Source organism: Saimiri boliviensis, chromosome 14, assembly GCF_048565385.1.
Source record: "Saimiri boliviensis isolate mSaiBol1 chromosome 14, mSaiBol1.pri, whole genome shotgun sequence".
Lineage (NCBI taxonomy): Eukaryota > Metazoa > Chordata > Mammalia > Primates > Cebidae > Saimiri > Saimiri boliviensis.
In genome coordinates, this window is record NC_133462.1 from 89,003,492 (window position 1) to 89,021,582 (window position 18,091).

At 38.5% G+C, this 18,091-nt stretch overlaps 1 protein-coding gene across 3 annotated transcripts in view; it reads left to right on the forward strand.

Moving 5' to 3' along the window:
* The window catches only part of WDR64 (WD repeat domain 64), a 163,939-nt gene that overhangs the window by 62,225 nt on the left and 83,623 nt on the right, over positions 1 to 18,091 (forward strand). For all 3 annotated transcript variants that reach the window (XM_074385393.1, XM_074385394.1, XM_039464187.2), the window contains 2 exons: positions 3,085 to 3,164; positions 15,419 to 15,558. In XM_074385393.1, coding sequence (XP_074241494.1) covers positions 3,085 to 3,164; positions 15,419 to 15,558 — 220 coding nt within the window. The remainder of the gene's footprint in view (positions 1 to 3,084; positions 3,165 to 15,418; positions 15,559 to 18,091) is intronic.

Sequence of the window (18,091 nt, forward strand, 5' to 3'; positions counted from 1 at the left end):
TTAGAACCTAGCTACTTCTCACCTGGGACATTTAAGCATTTTCAAAATTCTAAATACTGACTTCTGATTTATGTCACTAAATGGAGACTTCTTTTTATGAACTTTGCATTTGATAGAAAGATTACTACTTATAAAGTAGACTTAAATTAGTTCAAAAAAAGTTTTAAATATTTTAGAAATATTCTTTCACATAGAGATAATGCTATCTATCTGTTCCTCCACTTAGTAAAGCTTTCTACCTAGCAGTGAATTTGGCTATTTTACATTATTTTTAATTAAAATTTTAAAAATCAATTTGTTTTCAGGTGATTATTCTCACCCATTGAGACATTTTAAGAAATTTTATTCAAATTATTGATTTTTAAATTGTAGTGCATATTTCAAAAAATATGATAGTTGTTCCTGCAAACTGATAGCCTGTTAGCTAAATGCAGCTACAAGATGTGTTTGGTGGATCACTTATTTCTTTGATCTTTGCTTGTTGTGGTGAACCTGCCTTTCCTGTTGTTGCACGTTGGCAGGCTCTGGGCCTGGGGTCCCCCTTTTCACGGGGTGTGCACTCTCAGTTCACCACAGCCCCCCTTCTCCCTACGGTGTCATACCCATCCCCTTCTCCCAGCTAGTTTACCTGCCTGGCCGGTGCAGACCTTTGAGTTTGTGACCCTCAACTGGATGAACACTCTCATCTCTGCTCTTGTAGTTAGTTCACTGATGTATACTAGGGCAGTGCTGGGCGTACAGCTGGCACCCATAACTGTTGTTGACGCACTGACTGAGTAAGCCCTAAAAACTACACTTGTTTCATAGGCCTTGCTGCCTAGGGCAACTGTCCCTACCTTGAGTATTTCCCTTTTGGAGTACACTTAGAGTCAACTGTCCTCTCTCTTTAACTATTTTATAAGCCCACTGACATTCTTTGATATGAGAAATTATTTTTTTAGCAATCTTAGACACAGCAGAACTTTTCAACCATATTACAAGCCTAAGCCTTCCAATATAAAATTTTATAGCCAGCAACCTTCAAAGAATCCACAAATCAAGATCTCTCCCCACCAGCCTGTTCTGATTTTGCTTCTTCCTCCATATCTAGGTGCATTGCTGCTCAGAAAGTATAATGAATTACAACAGTCCTTATTCATGTACCTCTACCCTAATCAGGGACTGCTGCGATTGGCTGTGCAGGCTGTGCCCTCCTTAGCTCTAGGATGCCATCCACAAAGGGTGTGCAGTTGCCCTGCTTGACCCTACCCCAGCTGCACTATAGGGGAAGGATAAAGTCTAAGATTTAAGAATGGAAGAAGCTATTTAGGTCATAGTCAATCCTTGATTTCATAAGTGGGGACACTGTAGCTCAGCAAGATTAAGTGACTTTTCTAAAGTCATATATTTAGCAACAGAACACAGCCAGAATCTAGGTCTCCTGACCTCATGTCCACGGTGCATTCTAAGTCGGCGTCACCAGTCAGCCTTGTCCTGCTCCACCCACTTTATGGCAGGGTCCTATAAAGTCTGCCCATCCCACCTCTTCCTTTTACTGGGGCTCCCGTAAAAAGAACCAAAGAATGCTTGTTCTTTCTTGAAACTGTATCAGGAGCCAGCCCATGTCCTGTGAGGTCTGCAAAGCAGGGAGAATATACTCCAAGGGATATGCAAGATGATCCATTGGAATGGGGGAAGAAAACTCTAGAGGTTTTCTTTCTTTTAAATTTTTATCTCATTATTTTATTGTTTGTTTTTGTTTATATAATTTTAGTTCAGTAATATATATGCATAATTTACAAATAAATTTCAGTGGTGTCCATGAAAAACAATTTTAAGAATTTTTTATTTTTTGAGACGTTCCCCCAGGCTGGAGTGCAGTGGTACGATCTCAGCTCACTGCAACTTCCCCGTCAGGGATTCAGTGTCTCCTGTCTCAGCCTTCTGAGTAGCTGGGATTACAGGCGTGTGCCTCCGTGACTGGCTAATTTTTGTATTTTTAGTAGAGATGGAGTTTTACCATGTTGGCTAGGCTGGTCTCGAATTCCTGACCTCACATGATCCGCCTGCTTTGGCCTCCTAAAGTTCTGGGATTACAGGCATAAGCCACCGTGCCCAGCCTTTAAGAAAAATTCTAATAGACATTTATGACTCCACCCTTGGAGAGTCAGATTCATCAAGTTAGGGCTGAGGTCCATGTTTTTTTTTTTTTTTTTTTTTTTTTTGGTAGAGATAGGGTTTCTCCATTTTGCCCAGTCTGGTCTGGAATTCCTGGGCTCAAGCAATCCTCCTGCCTCAGCCTCCGAAAGTGTTTGAATGACGGGCGTGAGCCACTGTACCCAGCCTAGAAATTTCTTTTTTAATATCCAAAGTGATCCTGATGCACAACCAGATTTTGGAACCACTACGCTAAGGTCTTGAGCATTGCGACCTAAGTCAACTTACGATGTTGATAAAGTTGCATATGCAGGTTTAAAGATAACTATTTACTTTAGGCTTCAGGAAGAATAAAGTAATTTAATTGGAAAGGCTACATATGACCCATGGTATAAATGCCTGAACTTCAGAGTTGGATCTTTTATGTATGATGCTCACAGTTAGTTGAGCAAACTCTTTTTTTCACATTGTTTTCTCGCATTAAACTAATAAGGTATGTTTCAGCTAAATCATAAATCTGCATCCTCCTAAAGTTTGCAATTCAGACTTTATTTCCATGCTGTCTCACTGATTTTGTGACTGTGCCCTGAGCACTCTACAGGCTTTCATTTAATTTGCATCCATTTCTTTCATATTGAGAAATAGGAAAGTTCAATACTTGGACAGTCCTGGCAAGAATTCATTCTTGCCTGAGGTCTAGGGTGATCATTGCAATGCAAGATACTTCTGGTTATTGCCCCTTAGATTCAATATCTCAAAGACTGTCCCAAAATATAAGTAGATTCTTACTGTTAATGAGGACTTAATCATTACTTATAATATTGTCTGTGGGCAAATGGATTTACAACCAACTTAGAAATGAGCCTATTAAACATAATCTATTTATATGTCAGAATTAACTTGATGAAGAAAAATATACACATTTTACATCTAATTTGTGCTTTCCAGGCCTGTCAGAGAGTTTTCCATGCCAAGAGGAGCAAACACTTTTTGCTATTGTGTTAAAGCAAATGTGATTGTCACTGGAGGTAAGAGGACAGTTCGCATTACATGGAGATTTTCTACTTTGCCAACAGTGTTCTCTTTGCTTTTTGGTGCTGGGGGTAAAAATCAGGGAATTTACAAATTTGCATAAAGTCAAATCTGTCTGCTTTTTTCTTTCTGGCCTCTGGATTTGGTGACATATTTAGAAAAGCTTTCTTCAGCTTAAGAATATGTGAGAAAAATTTTCCTGTATTTTACTAGAATTTCTTCTTATTGTTTTGTTTTATATTTTACCTTCAGAGCTTTAATCCATCTAGAGCTTATTTTTATGTGTGAGAGCATGAGTTCCTGGGCTTCCCAGGAGACCTGGAGCCCCTAAAGCAGAATGGCACTTAAGTGTGTGTGTGTCTTTTTCTGGAGAAAACATTCAAAATTTTATCAAATCCTCTCAAGGAGATCCTGACCAAAAAGGTCAAGAGCCAGTGGTTTAGAGTTAACAGACAAGAAGGGCAAGAAGAGAATCTTAAAGAATACCAAAATTTAATAATAGCAATGCAAGATATTTCTGGTTATTAGGCTGAGGCAGATGGACTGAGACCATCCAGGCTAGGATGGTGAAACCCCGTCTCTACTAAAAATACCAAAAAAATTAGCTGGGTGTGGTGGTGTGCGCCTGCAACCCCAGCTAATTGGGATGCTGAGGCAGGAGAATCACTTAAACCCAGGTGGCGGAAAGGTTATCTGCTAAGAGGAAGAAAAAAGATGACACAGTAAGTTTCTGGGTGAAGGTGGAAAACTAAAATGATCTTTGAGACTCAGACTCCTTATTTCTAATACTGGGGTTTTAATATAGTATGATGGCTTTGAGGCTCAGCCCTGGATTAGACTGTGTGGGCACAACTCCTGGCCCTCTCACTTGTGAGCTGTGTGGTCAGCAGGCTGTTTATTTCTTTAAGCTTTGATCTCATCTGTAAGTGAGATGGTAATAGTACCTACCCATAAGGTTATTAGAAGAATTAAACTGAGTGGGCTCCATCACTTGCACCTATAATCTCAGCACTTTGGGAGGCCGAGGAGGGAGGATTGCTTGAGTCTATGAGTTCAAGACCAGCCTAGGCAACATGACAAGACTGCTAGTCCCAGCTACTTGAGAGGCTGAGGCAGAGGATCACTTGAGCCCAGGAGGCTGAGGCTGCAGTGAGCCATGTTTGTGCTACTACACTCCAGCCTAGGCAACAGCAAGAGCCTGTCTCAAAAAACAACAACGGAACTAAATTAGTTCAAAATACTCAATACAAATTTGTTATTAATAATGTGAACAATACGAAAATAACACCGGGCCAGGCGTGGTGGCTCACACCGTTAATCCCAGCACTTTGGAGGCTGACACAGGAGGATCGCTTGAGCCTAGGAGCTCAAGACTAGCCTGCATAATACAGTAAGACCTTGTCTCTACAAAAAAATTTACAAATTCGCTGAGCATGTGGTGTGCACCTGTAGCCCCAGCCACTAGGGAAGCTGAGGTATGAGGATCACTTGAACCCAGGATGTTAAGGCTTCAGTGAGCTGTGACTGGGCCACTGTGCCCCACCCTGGGTGACAGAGTAAGACCCGGTGTCAAAAAGAAAAAAAGAAAGAAGGAAAGGAAAGGGGAGGGGAGGGGAGGAGAGCACAGGGGAGGGTGGGTAAGGGAGAGGAAACGCCTACTTTATAGGGTGGTACCTAAGCTTAATTGAGATGATTTATGCTTGGTACATAATAGGTTCTCAATTAATATTCATCCTCTCTGTTTAAACACATTGGCAAAATCACTTTGGCAAATGTGGAGGTTTTGTTGGAATAAAATGAAATCTGCGATTCCACTTAGGAGACTGTTAGAGAAGACATGAGTGAGATGGAGAGAGTCTGAATTACTGTAGGTGCTATTATTAAAAAAAAAAAAAAGAAAGATTCGATCTCAAAGACATGGGAAATTAATTATTCATAAGACTTGGAGATGGAATCCTTTTGGGGATTAGTAGGAGAAATCAACCTGTTCCACGTTTGTAAGGTGGGAGGAATGAAAGAGTAGCTATTGTGTTGATGGTTACACGGATATTAGGAAGAGGGTGCTTACCCGGGGAAGGAGAACAAAGGAAAGCTCCACTGTGAACTTCAATGTCCGGTGTTGACTAGACATCCAAGAGAAGATTCCTTTTGGTGACAGGAAAAGACCTGGTTGGAGATGAACGATGTCCGGGCTTCCTGGGCCACCTGAATTGGGGAGAAGATGAGCCCCCAGAGGTTCCTCAAGAAGGCCGAGTGGCCTTGCAAGACACAGGAGGTGTGTAGACTTGCAAGACTTAAATGAGCAAAGCAAAAACACAAACAGACATCAAGGAAGTGGCCTATATTGAAAACCCAAACTTTAAAAAGGGAAGAAACAATATTTTTTAAAAAAGAAGAAAACTGTCGTCCAAAAAAAAAAAAAATCAATAAATACATCATTGGCAAAAGAGTTTACAGCAAAAATATGTATTAAAGGACCATGATGTTTAATGAGTAAGTGCTATTGGCTCTGTCTATAGCTAGTTTTCTTCAAATTTCTCACTCTCAAACATACACAGCAGGAGGTTCGGTTTCCCATATAAAGTGTCCTGCCTTATTCCTGAAGTGCCTATATTGCTAAATATAAAGACAGCCAAGCTCCTATTTCATAGCTGGGGAATCTCCCCTAAGGGAATAAAGTTAATTTTTTTTTCAAGTACACAGTGCATTCAAAATGTATATTTAAATCTATGCTCAGCTTTGGGCCTTCTATAACACTTAACCTGAAATTAGCTTATGATTCCAACAGTATTGCAAAAATCATACAGTAGTCTATTGTCAAGCACAACAAATCAAAACAGTGCACTAGAAGTTAGAAGAGCTGGGTTTAGCCATCTCCTGGCCAATAACCAGCTGTGTGATTTTTCAGCAATTACTGCATCACTCACTCCCTTTTGCTCATTTTCCTTATCTGGTAAAAATGAGGAAGTGAGACTAAATACATTTCAAGATCCCTTTGAGCCTAAAATACTGTGATTCTATTTTTTGAAGAACTGCCTGTTCACAGGGAGATAAACTAAAAATGTCCTTTGGAAAATTTGGAATCCACTTTGCCAATTAGATGCTACTCAATATATAATTACAGCTTTCTGCACTCAGAAAAACCAAAGTGTTAATTGTCCACAAACCTCTAAAACTCAACTGAGGACACCAAGAAAAGAAAGGAAGGCATATGGATAAGAAGTCTGTAAAGAAGTGCGTAGGAGTTGTGGCTCAGGGAGGGAGCAAGTTTCCTGATACCTGGTAGTGATGATTCTAAGAAAAACAGGAATCCAAGTCTCTAACCACACTAATTACAGTTATTATTTAAAGAGCTCCATACTAAGGTCTGGAACACGTTAAGAAACAAATGCTAGAATCAGAAAAAAGTGGGATACTTTCAGAAAAAGAAGTGGGTTACTTATATCCCAATTGCTTTATACCCATTGTCCCTTCCTGAGTTGATGACTGTCTTAGCTTATTACTTCCAGTGGAAATGGGCACATTTTTTGGTCTGGAGTACACATCAGAAGGAGGATGCAGGAGATGAGGGGAGGAGTGTCCCTTGCTGTGAGAGGCAAAGCAGCAAACACGTTGGAGAATCAAACTGCAGTGAATGCTCCTCTCCGCATTGCATGTCTTAGTTAGGCAAAAATATTAGCCCTACTTCTCCTTCAGTGCAAACCCTGCACACAAAATCCTTTGAAAAAGTGGTACTGAAATACAGGGCTAGTGTGAAATTAGATTCTAGAATCCGATTGTCACATTATGCTGTCACATTAATCTTAACCAGCTCCTCTGTACAGCCCTTTGTCCTCATACACAAAAGTATACAAAACGTTAAGAATTGACCAGTTTTCGTAAGCTTTGTAAATTTTAGTATTTTCTTCATTTCTGGGGGCAGAAAAGGTGTTTGGTAAAGTTTTAGGACTTAAACCACTTCAGTGTTTTTGGATGAAGTCATCTGACTGTCATTAATCTTGGTGTTCATTATAAGACCCTCATCTACAGCTTTGAAAACTTACTAATTATGGGTTTTCCAGCTCTCTCACAGAGGGAAGAAAACACTTAGCAGTATTACTGACAAGCAACTAATACTTTTCATCATGCATAATTTATTGAATTGTCACAGTTATGGAGCCTCTATTAGTAGAAAATGCAAATTCCCAGTAACTGAAAACGCATTTTTCTCAGAATACTCTTGTTGATTAGTGACTCAGCCAAGCACATTGCTAAATGTACGATATGTTCCCACTGGCGACTCAAAATATACAGTGAAAGCAGCTTTGCTAGGCATAGTTGAATATGTTAAATGTGCGGGGACATTTGATGAGCTTGAAAAAAAGCAGAAGCTTTTGCAAGAAAAAAAAAAAAAAGCCAAACCAGGACAGAGTGCTTACCAAGAAAACCTACAAATTTCGAGCATTATTTTGGTGACCATCAAGAATATTTCTGCTGAATAGTGTTTGCAACTAGGCTTTTTAGGAATTAAGTTCCCAGTATGGAAGGTTCAGAGTAGAAACACAATTATCTCCCAAAAAAGGTATCTTGGGGGCTCTGCATGCATTTTTTTTCCATATTTTACTCAACAAATGTTTTTTGCACAGTTGCTGTAGATGAAGCTATTAACCTATAAAGGTCATGTTGTGTTCCTAATCTGTAAATGTTTGAAGTCTAATGGTACAAATAAGACAAGTTGATAGATAACTACAAAGTATAACATGAATCAACATACGACGATGGTGGTGATAATAATACAGATGAAATAATACAGGCATTGAGAGCTCAGCATCATGTCCCTTTCTACTCATTCCACCTCCACAAAGTTACCACCTATGATTCCATTCCTATCAAAAAAAGCAAGCAGAGCTGGAGGACATCTGGGTGCAGGCAATAGGAAACCTCCAGAAGATTGTGTTTTTTTCACAACGCATAGTGGACAAAGTCCTTAGTTTAAGAGGCCTAGACCTTTCTCAGGTGGCAGTTCTCTACTGCATTCTCCTTCGTGTGATATACAAGTTACAGATTTTCTTCTGGGGATAGCCTATATCCTGGGCTCATCATCCAGGAATGATAATGTCCATATTAGAGGATGCCCCACCAACATGATGTACGATCGCCTGTGGGTGCACGGCTTAGGTTCTGAACATGTCTGAATAACGTGGTACATCTTGGCCATTGGTGATGAAAAGCAAAGACAGGCAAGATCCTGCATTATTGGAATGATTCAGTTTGAATCATGTAACTAAATACCTGGCAAGTTTCTCATTACCTGTAAAAATTCGAGATTGCCCTCTGCTTTCACTGTAGTGATCTCTCCCTCCAGAGCACATAATCATGAAATATTAGAGCTGGAAGAAGCCTTGAAGATTATAATTTTACATGAGGAAATCGAGGCCCTAGACAAGTCGCACAGCTAGTTGGCTGGCAGAGCTGAGACGGAGTCAGTTCTCTTTGCACCCACTCAGCCCTGTGTTCTTCCTGGAGCACACAAATCTCGTTTAGTAGAGGCTCTCTCTGTCCTGCTTTTCTCTGTGAACTGAGCCTGCTCATCTCATCAAGAGTGATGCATCGAGATGAAGTGACTCACCAACTGAGAGAAGAGTTTGCTCAAGGAAAGAAAATCCTCTCTTTGATATGTGACTTCATCTAAATTCTGGCTTCACATGCACACAAAAGAAAGAAAAAATAGCAACAAAGAAACAGGGAGTTAACTCTTTATGAACCATAATATTTATAGTATAAAGTTCTATCTTTAGATTTGACATCCTCTTTACAAACATTTGTTTTCCCTCTATATCTCCTTGCCTTATTGCTACTACTAGATTGTAAACTCTCAAGAGCAGGGATCATATTTCATATATCTGTATATCAGTTCTTCTCCCCTAAACATAATCTAAATGCATCCTAAATGGTAGAGGAACTTGGAATAATAGTAATATTAATTGTTGCTTTATGGTCCAGAAACTGTTAAGTTATACAGGTACAATTCCATTCAATCCTCACAATAAAACTATGATGTAAGTTCCATTTGTCCCCATTCCATAGATAAGAAAACTCAGATGCAGAGAGGTGAAGCAAGTTATTTGAAGTCATAAAGCTGGTTAACTGCTAGAGCCAGGTTTCCAATCAAATCTGACTTGCTCAAAATATGCATCCTTAACCACTTTAGGAGTGACTCTACAAGCCAACTCATCTACTTAGCAAACATGTACGAAGTACTGACTACTTGCCAAACACGGCTATGGATGAGAACTACAGGTAGTGCTCGACTTACGATCGCGGTCGGGGCCGTGGAATGGTTGTAACACGATTTGGGCGTAAGTTGAGTAGGCTCTATGTACAGTTGAAATGGTGCACGCGGAGATGGTAGTGCTGCCGGAAGCTGGTCCGCACTGTTGTACGCCCAGCTGGGCAACGTTTGCGCTGCCAGACGCGGAGCCGTCGTGGCTAGCGATTGTGGTCGTAAAGTCGAATGGTCGTAAGTTGCGTAGGTCGTAAGTCGATCAATACCTGTACTAGGCTTACCAGATAATGGGTAAACAGATAGATAAACAGACAATTATAATTGAATACAATTAGTGCTATTTAGTGCTATAAAAGAGAGCAAAAGAAAACACAGTAAAGACACAGAAGAAGGAGTCTGAACTCCATCTAGGGCAGAGGAAAGTGATTAGGGAAGGCACTGGGGAGAGTAATGACCAAACTAAAAGGCTGTAAACTTTGGTCTTCTGAAAAAGACTTTGGGCAGGGACAATGTCTAGAGTTTCTTTGTATCGTTTACTTCTCGCAAAATACTAAGGGCACAAAGGTGTCAGAAGAGAAGGGGGAACATAGGTTTTAAAAAACACCAAGTGTACAGTTAATTTCTCAAGAGGTTTTCTTTCTTGTTAATAAGGGTAGCATGAAAGTTTTAAATTTAAGAAAATACTCTACTTACTCATCAACCACAATCCCCAGAATACCTTGTTGATGTTTTAGTCAGCTTGAGCTGCCTTAACAAAATACCATAAACAGAAAGGTTTAAGCAGCAGAAATTTACTTTCTTTCATTTCTGGAGGCTAGATGGCCAGGATCAAGGTGCCAGCTTTGTCAGTTTCTGGCGAGGGCTCTCTTCCTGGCTCGCAGACACCTGCCGTCTCTCTCCGTGTACTCAAACGTCAGGGAGGGAGAGGGGAAAGAGGGTGAGGTGGGGCAGCAGGATCTGGCATCTCTTCTAATAAGGACACAAATCCCATCATGAGAGCCCACCTTCCTAACCTCAGCGGAACTTAATTATCTCCCAAAGGCCTCCATTTCCAAACACCATTGTGTTGAGGGCTAGGGCTTCAGTATATAAATTTGGGAGGGAATGAATTCAGTCTCTTGCGATTCTTAAGAAATGGAAACCAAGAATCAGCTATACAATTAGATTTTTTTCAGCTTGCCTGTAATAACACTTCAAGAAATTGAGAGCCTCTGAAGTGAACAAATGGCCCTCCAAAAAAATTAGATGAACATTCAATGAAGATCCTTTTCTTTCATTTGAATACATGTTTTTCCCCTCTTTTGGTACTTGGTAGTTAAACTTCTGAGCTGTGATTCATCATTCCAGCAATGAAGTTATTGAAGTGGTTCAATAAATATCTTTTGAATTCTTACTACAGGTTATATGTGACAGTAAACAAGAACAAGTTCTGTCCTCAAGGCACCTGGAGTCTAATAGTGGTCCAGACAAATAAAATTATTATAGATGACAGGGATGAAGGAGGCACATACGTAGGGCACTCAGGTTTGAAGAATACAAAGGTATTCTGGGATATTATTGGAGGAAAAACTATACTAAGACTTGATGGATGGATTGAGCTACTCAAAGAAGAGAAAAAAGAGAAAATACTATGCTTTTTCATAAAGCCCAATAAAATAATCATAGAATTATGGAAGCAGCTATCAAATTGGCCTTCTTTGTAAATATCCAACTAACAAGTCACCTCATTATCCCTCCATACCTGACTGGCTCTTTCAGTGTGCATAATCTACCAAAATAAAAATTCAGTCTACATCAGCAAATACATTCTAATGGGTGGCCCAATACATACTACCAGATTAATTAGAATGACTATTTGGGGTTTTAAAAGTTTATTTTTTTTTCTTCAAATTTCCTTTAACTTCTAGGGTATGTGTGAAGGATGTGTTACATAGGTTAACATGTGCCGTGGTGGTTTGCTGCACAGATCAACCTATCACTTGGATGTTAAGCCCAGCATCTATTACCTGTTCTTCCTGATCCTCTCCCTCTCCCTAACCATCCACAGGCCCCAGTGTGTGTTGTTCCCTACCATATGTCCATGTGTTCTCAAGGTTCAGCTCCCACTTAGAAGTGAGAACATGCGATGTTTGATTTTCTGTTCCTGTGTTGGTTTGCTGAGGATAATGGCTTCCAGCTCCATCCATGTCCTTGCAAAGGGCATGGTCTTGCTCCTTTTTATGACTGCACAGTATTCCATGGTGTATATGTACCACATTTTCTTTATCCATCTACCATCGATGGGCATTTGGGTTGATTCCATGTCTTTGCTGTTGTGGATAGTGCTGTAATGAACATGTACGTGCATCTATTTTTATAATAGAATGATTTGTGTTCCTTTGAGTATGTACCCAGTAATGGGATTGCTGGGTCAAATGATATTTCTGTCCCTAGATCTTTGAGGAATTGCCACACTGTCTTCCACAATGGTTAATTTACACTCCCACCAACACTGTAAAAGCATTTGTTTTTCACCACAACTTTGCCAGCATGTGTTGTTTCTGGACTTTACCATTCCAACTGGCATGAGATGGTATCTCATTGTAGTTTTGATTTGCATTTCTCTAATGACCAATGATGTTGCACTGTTTTTTTAAATATGTTTTTTGGCTGCATAAATCTCTTCTTTCGAGACGTGTCGGTTTTTTGGCTGTTTTTTTTTTTTTTTTTTTTTTTTTTTTTTTTTTTTTGAGATAGAGTTTTGCTCTTGTTGCGTGATCTTGGCTCACTGCAACCTTTGCCTCCTGAGTTCAAGTGATTCTCCTGTCTCAGCCTCCCAAGTATCTGGTATCACAGGCATGCACCACCGTGCCCAGCTAATTTTGTATTTTCAGTAGAGACGAGGTTTCTCCATGTTGGTCAGGTTGGTCTCAAACTCCCGACCTCAGGTGATCCGCCCACCTCGGCCTCCCAAAGTGCTGGGATTACAAGCGTAAGCCCCCGCATCCAGCCCTTTGCCCACTTTTTAAAGGGTAGTTTTTCTCTTGTAAGTTTGTTTAAGTTTCTTATAGACTCTGGATATTAGACCTTTATGAGATGGATAGATTGCAAAATTTTTCTCCCATTCTGTAGGTTGTCTGTTCACTCTGATGATAGTTTCCTTTGCTGTGAAGAAGCTCTTTAGTTTAATTAGATCCTATTTGTCAATTTTTGCTTTTGTTGCTATTGCCTTTGGCATTTTCATTATGAAATCTTTGCTTGTGTCCTGTGTCCTGAATGGTATTGCCTAGATTTTCTTCTAGGGCTTTTATAGTTTTGGGGTTTACATTGAAGTCTTAAATCCATCTTGAGTTAATTTTTGTATAAGGTGTAAGGAAAGGGTCCAGTTTCAATTTTCTGCATGTGGCTAGCCAGTTCTCCCAGCACCATTTATTAAATAATCCTTTCTCCATTGCTTGTATTGGCCAGGTTTGTCGACAATCAGCTAGTTGTAGATGTGTGGTTTTATTTCTGAGATCTCTATTCTGTTCCGTTGGTCTCTGTGTCTGTTTTCATACCAGTACCATGCTCTTTGGGTTACTGCAGCCCTGTAGCATAGTTTGAAGTGGGGTAGCTTGATGCCATCAGCTTTGTTATTTTTGCTTAGGATTGTCTTTGCTATTTGGGCTCTTTTTGGTTCCACTTGAATTTTAAAATAGTTTCTTCTAATTCCGTGAAGAATGTAAAATGACTATTTTGAATTTTAAACTTTTTATAAGTAAATTATGACTGTTAATAACTTAGGTTATATATAAGTTATAACTTAGGTTTAATGCTTTTATACAACCTTTTTAGCTAAAAGGTCTTTGGTAATATGTAAGGTGCTTAGGAATGCATTGTTGTATTATAATTCAATTCCATATTCTGAGATGTACAAATCACATTCAAATAATTAAAATAAATCATTTGATTAAAATTATTTAATCTCTGGGAGTTAGTTTCTGTCTTTTGTGAGATAAGGAAATTGGATTATGCAACTTCTAGGATCCAAATTTGAAGTTATTTGATGTTTTTATGACTCAGTTTCCAGGATGACATTTAAAGAGTTATTTGTGAATTAGAAAATTTAATATCTTAAAAAATATTCTGTATTTTGTAAACGATTACAGTTTTTATTCTTTTTGGAAACACAATTAGATTACAGCTAAGCATTTGTTCAAGTAATGCTGGCTGCTGTAATAAAATAACTCCCAAAATGTGAATGTGTCAGACACAATGAAAATGTAAAGTTTAAAATCAGCTCTCAGAATTCACTGGCTACAACTCAGTAACCTGACCACGCCTAACTGCAAAGGAGTCTGGAAATGTGTGCCCAGGAAGATAGAATGTGGGTTTGGTGACCAGGTAGCCAGTTTCTTCATAAAACTCTTTGTGTGTGTGTGTGTGTGTGTGTGTGTGTGTGTGTGTTTTAGTGCTATCAAAATTCCAATAGATCATGGTTAAAGGATATAGTCAAACAATTTATGGAAGAAGATACAATTAACAGATATGTTTGGGAAAAAATAACCAATGGCATTAACTATCATAAAATGTAATTAAAAACAAGATATCACTTTAGACCTATTAACATAGCAAACATTTTAGATCATGACAATATTCATGTGCTGGCCAGAATTTAATGAAACAGACAGAATATATAGTTGATGGCCTTGGGATTTGGTACAACCATTTTGGAGAGTAAGCTAGCAATATGTTTAAAAGTGATAAAATGTTTATAGCCTTTAACATAGTGATACCACACATGGGACTTTATCCTCAGTAAATAATCCAAAAGGAAAAAAAGACCACAAAAGAACAATAACTATTCATTGCAGTATTGTTGAATAAGGTTAAAAAAAAAACTAGAATTAGTGGACAAATCAATAAACAAGTAAAGAAGTTGTGAAATAGGCCAGGTGCAATGGCTGGAGCCTGTAATCCTAGCACTTTGGGAGGTGAGGCTGGCAGATCACAAGGTCAGGAGATCAAGACCATCCTGGCTAACAAAGTGAAATGCCGTCTCTACTAAAAATACAAAAAAATTAGCTGGGCGTGGTGGCACGAGCCTGTAGTCCCAGCTACTGAAGAGGCTGGGGCAGGAGACTCACTTGAACTCAGGAGGCAGAGGTTGCAGTGAGCCAAGAGCATACTACTGCACTCCAGCCTGGCGATAGAGTGAGATTCCATCTCAAAAAAAAAAAAAAAAAGAAAGAAATTGTGAAATAGTAACTGAAAGAATAATAATGCAGGCATGAGCCCATGACTGAATATAGAAAAAGTAGTGGGTATAAACATGTATCCAGAAATATATGTAATTTATATTTTTTAAAAGTTAACAGTGATTTCCTACAGGGAGTTAAATTAGAGATTATGGAGGAAAAGACATTTTTTATAAAAATTATACCCTTCTATATTGTTTAAATCTTTTACCAAGAACCCATATGATTTTAATAATCAAAAAATCATATTTATTCTATGATAGTAACTACGTAAAAATTATATGCCTATGAATACTTGCTAGAAGGGAAGATGAAAAATGACAACAGTTGATTTGTTGTAATAGTGGAGATTAAGTGCAGTTTTCCTCTTTCCTTGCTTTCTTTTATTATTATAATGTTTGCATAATTTAAGAATGTGAAAACAAAAGAACAGCTGCCTTAAATATTTTGCGAAGTAAATAGAGTATAAATAAAGCATTAATGCATGAAAGTACAGGAAAGGATTGAATCAAGAAAAGAACTCATAAAATATTTATGAGAATTCACATTTGTATATGTAAATACAGTCTTTACAAAACAGCCTTGTCAAGAAGCAACAGATCCAAACCAAGGCCAGCCCCTTAGCACATCAATCACAAAATGCATCCTTCCAGAAACAGACTGTGATTTGCTGTTAGAAGAAAGATAAGGGTATATGATACATTGAGAGACACGTTTGAAGCTTTGACCGCCTGAGAAAACAAAGAATCTTTCCTGTCCTCCTTTCCAGGTGATGATAAAGTCATCCGGTTGTGGCACCCCAATATCAGCACCAAGCCAGTGGGGAAGCTCGTGGGACACATGTTTAGTATCACCGAGATCGTAACCAATGAGAAAGATCAACACGTCGTCAGCCTTTCCTCTGCAAAGGTAACAAAAAAAAAATAACAAAGCCAGTTTTTTCCTTAAAATTATCTGTTGGAAGGCATAGGGAATATACAATTTTTGACTGAAATAGATGATAGTCACTGAATCATTGATAAAAATATTGTCAGTATGGAAAAGGAATGATGGACCAGTGTTCTCTGTTTCTGTCAACTATACATAAGAAAGAACATGTTTAAAAACAAGTGTACAAGAAAAACAATATTGAAAAGATAGCAAATATTTTCCCCAAAGTAAAACACAAGCAGCCTTTCAATAGATAGGAACATCAGAAAAAAATAAGGATTTCTGTTATTGTTGCTGTTATTAAACAGTGTTTGAAACATTCTAACCAATATAATAAAACAGAAAAAGTTATAAATATTAAACATTAGGAGACTGAATTATATTTGCAAATAATGTGATTGTCTGCTTGAAAAAAATAAAATCAACTTTCAGTGTAGGAATAGATAAATTAAATAAAGTGGCTAATTGCAATAGCAACTTAAAAATAAAATTAAAAAATAAATTTCTAAAAAATAAAAATAATAAATTTCTATATAAGAACAATAACTAGTAAGGAAAAAAGTCAAAGAGATAGCATTCACAAGAGTAAAAAATATGAAATACCTTAATAATATGAATATTATTAAGCAATATTCACTACAAACATTAAGGTAACTATGAAGTTTTACTGAGGTACTTTTATTTCATGAATAAAGGGACATACTATGTTCTTACATGGAAATATTGTATTGTAAAAGATATTCTCCATCAGATAAACCTATTTATTTATTGCTAGTCAGAATTATTTAAGTATCAGCTTGCCAAGTTTAAAGTTAATGTAAAAATACTGGTATATAGAAAGGTCCTAGAAACTTTGGGAGATATAATTGTGAGATGGCACTTTCCTTGTCCAATATTAAAGCATATCATAAAGCCAAAATAAATAAAACAGAGCAGCAGTCAATGCAGAAATAATCACATCTATGAAGCAAAGGGGAAAATGCAGGAATTAGTTCATGTGTATGTGGGAATTTTGTATAGGGCAGAAATAACATTTCAAATATGTAAGCAAAGGATGGTTTGTTCAATACGTGTTAGGAAAACTGATGAGCCATAAAGAAATAAAGATGTAATCAGATCATCATTTGGTAATATACACCACAATACATTACATGTGAATTAGAGATTTTAATTTTAAAATACAAAACCATAGAAATTCTAGATTTTCCGAAGAAAATATAGGTGAATAGTCTTATAACTTTAGGGTAATTTCTAAGCATAGCACCTATGGCTAAAGGGAAAATAAGTATGACTACATAAACATTCACACTTTCTGTAAATTATAATAGCTATCATTTGTCAAATGCTTAAGCGCCAGGTGCTGTGCTAAGTATTTGACATAGGCAACTCCTTGATGCTAACAACAACCCAATAAAGTAATTATCCCCATTTTATGGACATAAAGGAAAATGAAATCCAAGTCACTTACACAAGGTCACAGAGCCATCTAATGCCGAAGTGTGGTCAATCCCATATTTGCCTCTTCCTCAGCCTGCCTCCCTATGCTCATATAAAGGCAGACAGCGGAGCAGGGGGGCAAAAATACAATTTTAAAAATCGAGAAATTGGAATAATATCCTTGAATAAATATCAAAAATATTTAGCAAATCAGTAGGGGAAAGAAAGAGGAGCGAAGGGCAAAGGTTTAAGAACACAGACAGGTTTACGTACTGCTGGGTGGAAATGAAAACGCAAAACCCTTCAATGGAAGGAATCGGGACCCCCAAGGCCCAGTCGTTCCCTCCATGCTCACGGAACTGTGTGAATCTCCCTGGAGCCCCATGCTTACCATGTGCAAGCACAAGGGAAAGAGTCTAAGGACCTTCGAGGGATTCGTCCCAAGCTAGAGAGGAAAATGCACCCTGCTCCTGACCCCTCCAGCTTATAGCTGAGGACATGACCTGACCTGCAGGCCTCCCCAGCAGGCCAGCAGCCCTCACCTGCCAATATGGCAGCCACAAATTCTTAAAACATGGCTAGTCCTAATTGAGGTCTGCTGTGAGTGTAAAATACACAACACTCCAAAGATTCAGTATTTGCTCCCCCACAAAAAACTCAATTTTTTGAGACAGGATCTTGCTCTGTCACCCAGGCTGCAGTACAGTAGCATGGTGCAGTGGGGCGCACTGCAACCTCGTGCTCTCTGCTGCCTTGACCTACCGGACTCCAGGGATTCTCCCACCTCAGCCTCCCCAGTAGCTGGGTCTACAGGCAGAGGCCACCATACCAAGCTAATTTTTTTTTTTTTTTTTTTTTGTAGAGATGGTGGTCTCTCTATGTTGCTAATTTTTAAATTTTTGATAGAGATGGGGTCTTGCTATGTTGCCTGAACTCCTAGGCTCAAGTGATCCTCCTGCCTCAAAGTGCTGGTGTAGGCCTGAGCCATGGCACTGGGTCAGTTGTTTTTATATTGATTATATATTGAAGTGATAATAATTTGGCTATGTGGGGTTAAATAAAATACATTGATAAA